The sequence below is a fragment of the Micropterus dolomieu genome, linkage group LG07 (genome assembly GCF_021292245.1).
Source record: "Micropterus dolomieu isolate WLL.071019.BEF.003 ecotype Adirondacks linkage group LG07, ASM2129224v1, whole genome shotgun sequence".
NCBI lineage: Eukaryota > Metazoa > Chordata > Actinopteri > Centrarchiformes > Centrarchidae > Micropterus > Micropterus dolomieu.
This window is the reverse complement of record NC_060156.1, coordinates 24684628-24695014: the sequence shown is the minus strand read 5'-3', so window position 1 is coordinate 24695014 and position 10387 is coordinate 24684628. Positions and strand designations below refer to the sequence as shown.

The 10387-nt window shown below is 39.7% G+C and overlaps 1 protein-coding gene across 4 annotated transcripts in view; it reads right to left on the bottom strand.

The window, feature by feature from the left end:
* The window catches only part of kalrna (kalirin RhoGEF kinase a), a 115111-nt gene that overhangs the window by 60870 nt on the left and 43854 nt on the right, over positions 1-10387 (bottom strand). For 2 of the 4 annotated variants that reach the window (XM_046055044.1, XM_046055045.1), the window contains exons 28-35: positions 9965-10034; positions 9728-9817; positions 9248-9340; positions 8857-8968; positions 8361-8551; positions 8029-8130; positions 7757-7905; positions 6574-6676 (exon numbers count right to left, since the gene is read on the bottom strand). In XM_046055044.1, the coding sequence (XP_045911000.1) occupies positions 6574-6676; positions 7757-7905; positions 8029-8130; positions 8361-8551; positions 8857-8968; positions 9248-9340; positions 9728-9817; positions 9965-10034 (910 nt within the window). Of the gene's footprint in view, positions 1-4991; positions 5290-6319; positions 6458-6573; positions 6677-7756; positions 7906-8028; positions 8131-8360; positions 8552-8856; positions 8969-9247; positions 9341-9727; positions 9818-9964; positions 10035-10387 lie in introns of those variants that run through there. The other 2 variants (XM_046055046.1, XM_046055047.1) reach the window with 2 other exon arrangements.

Below are 10387 nucleotides of genomic sequence, written 5' to 3'. Positions count from 1 at the left end.
GTCATAGAAATAGACATATTCCGCACAACGTCATAGAAATAGACATATTCCGCACATTCGTCACAGAAATAGACATATTCCGCACAACGTCATAGAAATAGACATATTCCGCACAACGTCATAGAAATAGACATATTCCGCACATTCGTCACAGAAATAGACATATTCCGCACAACGTCATAGAAATAGACATATTCCGCACAACGTCATAGAAATAGACATATTCCGCACATTCGTCACAGAAATAGACATATTCCGCACAACGTCATAGAAATAGACATATTCCGCACAACGTCATAGAAATAGACATATTCCGCACATTCGTCACAGAAATAGACATATTCCGCACAACGTCATAGAAATAGACATATTCCGCACAACGTCATAGAAATAGACATATTCCGCACATTCGTCACAGAAATAGACATATTCCGCACAACGTCATAGAAATAGACATATTCCGCACAACGTCATAGAAATAGACATATTCCGCACATTCGTCACAGAAATAGACATATTCCGCACAACGTCATAGAAATAGACATATTCCGCACAACGTCATAGAAATAGACATATTCCGCACATTCGTCACAGAAATAGACATATTCCGCACAACGTCATAGAAATAGACATATTCCGCACAACGTCATAGAAATAGACATATTCCGCACATTCGTCACAGAAATAGACATATTCCGCACAACGTCATAGAAATAGACATATTCCGCACAACGTCATAGAAATAGACATATTCCGCACATTCGTCACAGAAATAGACATATTCCGCACAACGTCATAGAAAAGACTGGCTTGAACCTCAGTAGGTACACATGCAACAACATAGATCAAGTATTTGGACAGTGGCATAACTAGACTTCATACTTAAATGTGAAAAACAAAAACATATATACATATGTTTCTGATCTGCATCTTTAATGTTAAGGTCTGGTTCAGTTAAGGCAACTAAAACAACCTGAGATTCAGGAAGGGTTACCTTCATGGATAAAAGAAAATACAACATGGAAAAAGGTCGAAAACCATGGTCTCCAGTGTCACCAAGTATGTATGCCTAACCATTCACTTTGACCCTTTGCTACTCCCACATGTGCTAATTAGGGGACAGTCATTACTCACATGACAAAGAGGAAAGTTGTTTTAAGTGTTTGAACAAACTATCAGTGCTGTTGTTTTTCTGAATAGAACATACACATTTTAATTGTTTCAGCTCCAGCACATTGGATGTGAATAAAATAAATGCAGTAAAAAAGTACAAGATTAAAGTTCTGACGTTCAGATTTAATTCTGTCTTTACATCAATGTTTTTTCTCCTGCACTGTCAAAAAACTGGAGGACTGTGTATATTAAATACTTTGAATCCAACAACTGATGTAAAAATGTATGTAAAGACCCCAGATGATTGTTAAAATATTAAGCTCAGCATTTTAATATCTCTGTGTCGTTTCAAATCGAATGTAAAATGTGCACTGTCAAAAAATGTAAAGGCTGTTCTATATATTCTGTATGCTAAGCTAGCCCAGTGATTGCCACTGGCTGACAATTATGATATTTAAGGAGGAAGATTAATCTGCTGGAGGAGCTGCTAAACATCCAACTGTCAACCTGCTTCTCAAATAGTAACAGTGAGGTGGGTTTGTCTATAATAGCATGGTAACAACATTGTATTTTTTTAGAGGAAGAACAGCCAAAGTATACAGAGAGAGAAGGTAAGAGGCAAACAGAAAAAAAGAGAAAAATAGGACAGTGGAGAAACAAAAAAAAAAAAAAAAGGAGGCATGTGTCATATAAAACTCCAAAACCAGCAGAAACAGTAGCTTCCCACCCTGTCCACACACACACACACACACACATCCCCTCTAGATCCAGACAGCCAGTGGAACATCTGACTATGCCAATGCTGGGCTCTTATTATAGCATATGGGAGAGAGCAGGGGAGAGAGAGAGACACACACACACAGAAAAGGCGAGACAGAGAGAGATGGGGTTGCAAAAGGATCAACTAATTGTGGATGTGTGCACCAAGAAAGGGTCATTAAGTAACAGATTGCAGAAGGTGGAAAGAGAGGAAATAGTGCAAGAGGTATAAAAATAGGGGAAGAGAAGAATAAAAAGGTTGGTGACAGACAAGAAAACATGGTTATGGGAAAAGAGAGAGGTGAAGAAAAACAAAAAGAAAGCAACCTGAACATATTAACTTAATCAAAGCCAAAACTATTCTTTTCTACTGGAAGAAAAGGTGATACTTGTAGTCAAACTGTGCCTTAATGAGCTCATCAAGCAAACCCTTCTTATGTGCCTGCACGCGTTTACAAACCAAGCCCATGCGTGATTTTAACAGCCCCTCGCCAGCGTCTCAAGCATGTTCGTCACGGTTACAAGTTTATCACTACAAGCTTGGCTTTCCATTTGTTTCATCTGATATCATTTAACACTACACACATTTTTGTTTGCAGTTAACCTTGGCACTTGTCACCAATCGATCACTGCGTCCCATCATATCAATTCAACATTTTTATGGCGCAAAAACTCAAAAACTTCCTTTTCCACAACTCACAGTGGCCACTAAACTATTTCACTCCTCCTCAATTAATCAAATACAAAAAAATCTACGACAATACTACGTGTGAGGATGACCTAATTATGACGACAGTTATTTCAAACAATAAAAAAGAAAATTGATCACCTTGCTTGTCCATAACAACAGTAAAAACAATATTACCAGTAAACTACTATGGCTTCAAGAGGTGGCACTTTACATAAGGTATTCAATAAAGTACTCTATTGGTTACGGTATCACTTCCATAGTGTGGGCGTCGGTGTAAGTGTTCGCCTTTTTCTCCAATGAACACAGGTTTTTACCAGATTATCAGTGAGTGAAGCTGGGAAGAATTGCCTCGTGTTTTCGCTTTCTCATATATGCAGTAAGTTGTTCCTCACACACTGAAAAAACTGAGGTGTTCTGATTAATCAGGTCTGATTACTGTGTAGAAAAAGTCAATGTGTAGGCCTGATCAGTCACTGTCACCTGCTGAGTCTTTTGTAATAAGTTTACTTACTAAATGGCTTTGTATGTAGGAGCCTGATGTATGAAATGGTGCTCTTTTCCGCCAGGGTTAAAGCTGAATTGTCATTAAATAAACCTGAACTGGTCCACATGTCAAGTTTTCAGTCTTTTCACAGGACTGCAGTGAAAGCCATCTAGAGAGACTATTATACTATAGAGACTATTATGCCCCCCCCGCTCAAGATCATTGACTCAAACACTATATCTTGACATGTCTGTACTCCAAAATACACAAGGAATTTGTATACTTTGATGATAAATCCCTAGAGAGCCGGCAGAGCCATGGGAACACAACAAAAAGGGAGCACCACCGCCCTCCACATTCAAGATAACAAGTACTGCCACGCTTCCACCATCCTCCTGGGTTAAAAACAGATGTCTCTCAAGCCAGATGAGTCTTTCGCGCCACCACGGCTATCCACTACAAATGTGTACCCAAAAGATAAATAGATTTAGGCAAGAGTAAATCAGCCCCCTGCACAAACGCGAGTGAAAAGGGAGTATGGCATGCTCTTATTTTGTTGTCACATTACAATTGAGCCCTCAAACTAAAAGTAAAGCCTAATTAAAAACAAAAAAAGTTACAGTAAAAAACTGCATCCAAGAAATACATATACAGTGCAGCTCACAATAAAAGCCATGCACTGCCGTGTCAGCATATGAAATATGAAACGTTTCAAAGCAAAATGTAGGAACTGTGTTTTGTTTTTCTTTCTTGGGAAAATAGAAGAGGAGGATCCAAAAATAGCTAGCTAGAGTTTTCTAAAATCCTAGAAACAATAAACTGGACCAGAGCAACAAAGCACCCACACTCAAAAAAGGACGGAAAAATTCATTATGTTTTCATTGGACAGGAAGAGGTGGGGAGAGGAATACACACATGCAATATAAAATCCCATACACATATGTACCGTTACGGTACAGTAGATCTGTGGGCGCACGGTGTTCACTTTGTTTATATAAGCACGTACTGGACACAGATATATTTTATGTGTCAAGACAGATGAACAGACAGAAAATGAGAAAGAAAAGTGGCGGTGAATGAGTGACATGAATAGAGACAATGCCAGAATAAAAAACAGTAGAGGAGCAAACAGTTCGAGATACAACACACACAAGCTGCACTACTAAAGCCATTCTGATTGAGGGAAGAAGAGTCTGTGTGCGCGTGCGTGTCCATGTGCATGGTACTGACATTTAGAGGCAGGGTAATGTGTAGGCGTGGGGTTGCACTGTGAAAAGGCCACACTGTGTAACATTACAGTGGGAGGCCATGACAGACATCTGTGTGGGGTTGTGTGTGGGTGGATGTGTGTGCGCGTGTTTGTGTGTGCATAGCAGTGAAAAGGGAGGTACTTTAACACTGGACACCCAGTTTAATTCAAAACAACTAATTAAATTGAGCAATCAGAACAACCAGAACTAACAGCCGCTGCACAAAACTCCTTTCAAAAATCTGTACAATTTATTTATTGTTGCTTATTTTCAAATTAACCTGCACTACAAAACTTGAATGAAGACCTGTAAACAAAGCACTTGGATTCACTCTGTAATTTAGCATAAATCCAATTACACAATTCAAAGAAATGTTAACAATTATAATTGGTTTGCTTGTTGCCTTCTTCTTCTTCTTAAAAAAGAAAAAAAGGGCTGTACTTTATTTAGAGAGCAGCAAATACTAAAGCAGTGACAGGTACAGGAAGATTGTTATGACAGACAAAGGTTGGGAAACCCTGCTGTTAAAGTTTAATGTATGGGCCAACACGGGGATCAGGCAGAATGGACATATGCACACATTTAGATTGAAATTTAACATAAATTTGACTTCTCATTAAAACTTTATTAGCATTATTTTTTTGTGCACTTGAATTCTGTTTGAGTGTCAAAATAAGTTTAAAGATGGGCTTACTTGGATGTGAGAGGCTGGTCGGTAGGAAGCATCAGCACAGATGCCTGTACACAACCTGAAGAGGTTAATCATCACTGACTGCTTCTTTGTTCATATGGTGACACTGCTGGATACTTCTCATACACACACACATCAACTATACACATGCCTCCACACCGAATGCATGCATAACCTCAACCTAAGGATAAGCATGACACACTCACAAACGCACAATTTTTGCACTGCATTATCTCTCGCAGTTGGATTTGTACGTAGTTTTAAAAAAAACACATGGACCCAATTGTGCACAAACACAGTCTTTCTGACACTGGCACACGCACAGCCCCTGCTTCTGCCCATTGTGGCTGCATGGGAGACCCTGTAGCGCTGAGACAGCTGTGGATAATCAGCTCATCACAGGTCACAGAGCGAGTCTCTAATAATTGCGCCCACGTTTCCCTCACTTGTGTCTTTTCCTTTGCTGAGTCCCTCCTACCGGGAATGCATGGAAAGGAAACCATATGAGAAGAGAAGGAGGAAATACGTTTTTGGACAAATTAGACATTCTTTCCTCTGGAGTGTCACATGAAGGGACCAGGATCAGTTGTCAGTCGGCTTAAACAGCTAATACTAACAAAGGCTCACAGTTATTACTGCCAGAGCAGCATGTTTTCTCTCTAGCTGTTACCTGTTTAACAAACACCTGCACATGACCAATAACCTGTATTCTGTATTTATGCTGTGTCCTGCTCAGAGGCACTGGATCATTTCTACTGGCGGAATGCATTTCTATTATTTAATCATTGTTTGGGGGTGGTGATGGTGCAATGGACAAGACGCCTGTCTTTGGTGTGAGAGACCCAGGTTCAATTCCCCAATGTGTCTCTGAGCAAGACACTTAACCCCTAGTTGCTCCAGAGGCGTGCAACCTCTGACATGTATAGCAATTGTAAGTTGCTTTGGATAAAAGCATCAGCTCAATGAATAAATGTAATGTAAATTTGCATTTGTCTTTCATGATATTCTGATTGTGACTTAATCATCGGATAACCTAGAATATCATATGGTGTATTCTGAACAATGGAAATTATTTATTAGGCTAAATGTTTCAGGGGAAATTAAAATGATGTAACTCATATGAAACCCTACGCTCAGTAATTATCAGCCTCACATGTGACAGAATGTGACTGAATAGACTCTCTGACTCTCTCTGACTTTAAATGTTTCCATAATAAAAGTTAATGGGGGAACAGATCATGAAAAGAAAAGGTTTTCTAACTACTAAGACATATTTGTAACTAGAAGGTGAATCAGAAAACAAATCAAATATAAAACTCAGGAGTGATACACTTGAGTTTAATCTGTTATCTGTCTTCACTCGGCAGCGGCAGCTTTTAATCAATAACTGATATCCAATAAGGGGGTGTGTTGGCCAGTAAAAGACTTCAGTGTTTCCTCGCTCATGGCTCCTGAGAGATCCCTCCTCGCTGCTCGGAAATATCAAATAAGGGACTTGGGATGTATCCTCAATCAGCTGCCTTCAACTCCTTTTCTGTCCTTCGATAAATAACAAGTCATCCGCAGCACTCAGTGTGTTTCCTACCTTGTCGCTGTCTACAGTGTTCTGGGACGTCCTGGAGGCGATGGAGATGGTATCTGGCTGGCTGCTGCCGTCTCCCTGACTGTCTCCATCTTCACCTCCCTCCCTAAACACACACACACAATCAGATTGAATATCATTCTTTAAATCACTGTTGGAACACTGACGTTTTCACCTTGGGTGATAACAGATGTGAAATTATTACCACATTGTTTGAAATCTTTAAAAAAAAAGGTTTCAATCTGCTCTGATGACACTTTTATCCAAGGTGATAAGATTTCTGCCCGCAGTACCACTGTTTACAGTGATGACATTTCGAGTTGTGGCAACAGTAGAGGTGGGAAAAAGTCAAGTGCAAAATCTCCTTGATGCATCATGCATAGATAGGGCTGGTGATGGTGCAATGGATAAGACCATACCTTTGGTGTGAGAGACCCAGGTTCAATTCCCCATTGTGTCCCTGAGCAAGACACTTAACCCCTACTTGCTCCAGAGGTGTATGACCTCTGACATGTACAGCAATTTTAAGTCGCTTTGGATAAAAGCATCAGCTAAATGAGTAAATTTAATGCATCTTGTCTGTCCTTTTAAATTTGGAAATACAGATGATGCTATACTAATATTTACTTTAATATATAAATTTTCTACGCTGTAGTTGAACTGTGGCCCCCAGTTGTTTTTGGAATCAAGTTCACTACATTATTTATTTTCTACTATCTAAGCCTTCTAAAGCATGCACACATGGTAAATCTGAAGCTCAGCAATGTTTCTGCCCTCAGCAAAGATGTTTCCATTCTCGGATATTTAGTTTCTCCCCTCACATTAATGATGTTTCCGTCCTCAGTGATGTTTGTAACCTCAGACATGATATTTCTACCACTCACAAAGTACATTTCTACCAGTGGTGATAACTCTTCTGTCCTCATTGTTAACGTTTCTGCTTGAGGAAAAATTGTTTCTGTTCATGGTCACTACAGTCAAAGATAACAATTGAACCTTTTGAGGTCTATATTCACCATGAATGGAAATCTTCTCACTACTATAAATACACCTTACCAATGGTATTCAAGCAGATATTGATTGCATTGACGTGTCATTTGTGAGCACTAATTTCTTGCAATAACATACAAACTTCTTAATCTTGATGACGTGTAAATGATGTTTGTGCGTGTGTGTCCTTGTTTACCTCTTAGTGTTATTCCTGGGTTTAGTAAGTGCTGGTGTTTTAGGCAGATGAACAGGCTCCTTGAGCGCCCCCTTCAGGTGAGTCATCCTCTCCTGGATCACCTCCCTGATATTTTTAATCCACTCCTGTTTAGCTTCCATATTGGACGCCTAGAGGAGAAATAACAGAATAACATATTCACGCAGCACCTCATACTGGCAGCAAATCAGAACATTCACATCTTATCAGAGGACAGAAAACTTTTTTCATTTGAATTCCATTTTCTCACTTACCTTTAGCACAGTTTTATTATCAGAGGAAGGGGTTCTTCCTGCCCACAAAGCAAATTTACATGAATCGCCCTCAATGTGCTCAGTCACCCCCAACTCTGACGTCTGCAGGAGAGCGTGGAAGGACAAATATCTAATTATAAACATCAACAGCTAACCATCTGTTTGACCAAAACACACAATAGCTATTCTTACATACAAACACACACACAAGGTAAAAGAAGAGATGACAGCAGTGAGGTGACCCCTGGACTGGATTGCTACACACCTGTTGCACTTGCGTGACTATAAACATTGTTAAAACCATGCATGGAAGCACACAAACACACACTCACCAGCAGTCTGTTCTTGTACTGGTATTTGGTTCTGCCAGCTGAGTCTTTGATCTCCTTGCTAAAGACCAGAGAGAACTCAAACAGGAAGAGGTGTCGGTCCCGCCCCTTCCTGATCAGCGAGCGTGGATCCCAAACCTGGAAACTGTCCTGCAGGATGAGCTCACCCTGCACCTCCAGGTTTTCCTCAAATCCTGAGGAAGAGGAGGACCAAGATGTAATATCAACCAAGCTGCTCAAAGTCTGAGCACATAGTCACATGTTTTGACCATTGTCTTAGACAGCAGTAAAGGTATTAGTGGATTAAAATATTTTAATTCTAAAAAACACTACTGGCAAACAATAATGTGACATAACAGTGATATTAACACCATGTTTCTTCATGGTTCAGAAATCTATTTTCAGAAAAAAATATATAAATTCCAATAAGAACAGAAGTAAAGTTGACAACTTCAGCATTACTGTACATTTTAGTACAGGAGTATGGACAGTATCTTACCCTCCAACATGGCGAGATGCATGGCATCATTAGCTCTCTTAGGAACACTGAGCATCACCTCTAAGCCATCTTTAATCTCCCCTTTACCCTCCTCACAACAAGACAGTAACTCCTGCAGGAGGAGAGGAGAATATATTAAAAGTGATGAGAGGGCATAACAGAGTGAAAAAGCAGAAAAACACAATTTACTTAAAATATTTTTTAATATTATATTTTATCTTCACATTTAGTCAACATATTCCATGAGCACAGGTTCCTTCCCCACTCTGCCTCAGTTCTTCTTCTCAGTTGCCCCGCATTTTCACTTTTTTATATACCACCTTTTGTGTAAAGATTTAAAGTCAAGTGTGTGTGTGTGTGTGTGTGTGTGTGCGCGTGTTGATGAATCTACCTTAAGCAGTAGTTGGTACTTGGTGATCCTCTGGACCGGTTTGATGAGGTAGGAGGAGATGGAGTTTGCCAGTCCACGTCTCTGCTGAATGTCCTGTTTATACAAACAGAGACAAAATTACAGCAAATACCAAAATCAAATACATGAAATTGTCATAGATGTTAAATGTTAGATTCAGGCATGCTGCTGCGGTTGGGAATGTAAACTTTTTCCATGACCAAACAGCGCCATCCGCTGAGTGACTTGAACTATACACTTATCACCATCTCCGGCTGGAGGAGGGAAATTAGAAACCTGCAGCTGTACACACTTCAGAATCTACCACCAGAGGTGGTTACAGGAGACAGTTTTATTTGGAATGAGCTGTTTTTCTGATGAATATATGGAATAAATGGTTTTGTTTTAACTTTGTTTAGTATAGTTGTGTGTGATGAGAGGATGTGGATGGATCTGTGGCAGAATAATGAAGGGTTTACTCACATCGAAGAAGCTGCCAGCATGCTCCAGTATGAGCTGACTGGAGTCTGGTTTGTTCTTACAGTAATCTACATAAATGTGGAATTTATCAGCCTGGAAAGAGGAGAGGAGAAAATGTTTATATTATACTGGGTCATTTTATAATGCTCTATTCAAGACAGAAATTAAGAGTAAAAATCAGGGGTCAGAGCTCACTGCCACTGTGCTCTGACACCATCTGGAATAAGCGCTGACTCTCACCCATGTGACGAAGCAGTGACCGACATCCTCTGGTAGCTGCTCATAGTTCACCAGCTCCTTCAGGAAAATACTGGAAACAAACACAAATGCATAAAGTTATACAGTGAATGTGCACATTTTTTTTTGTATGGATCTGCCATTTTTCTTATTTATTATAACAGAAAACCTGCTAAATTACTCTGAATGTTTCTCTGGACCTCTAAATAAAAACTGTATTGTACTCCCCCGTGATCTGGTTTTCCTCACCATTAGGCAGGAGGATAGGAGAACATAATAAATATGTCTATAACCCCTAGACAGTTCATTATAATATCCTGTAGGTTAGAAGTTCCTTTCAGATCTAAATGGAGTCATAAAAGAAAATGTGGTACTAGAAGGAGATCAGAAACAAAAGGGTTCCTCCGGGAAATGTCTGGAGAGTGT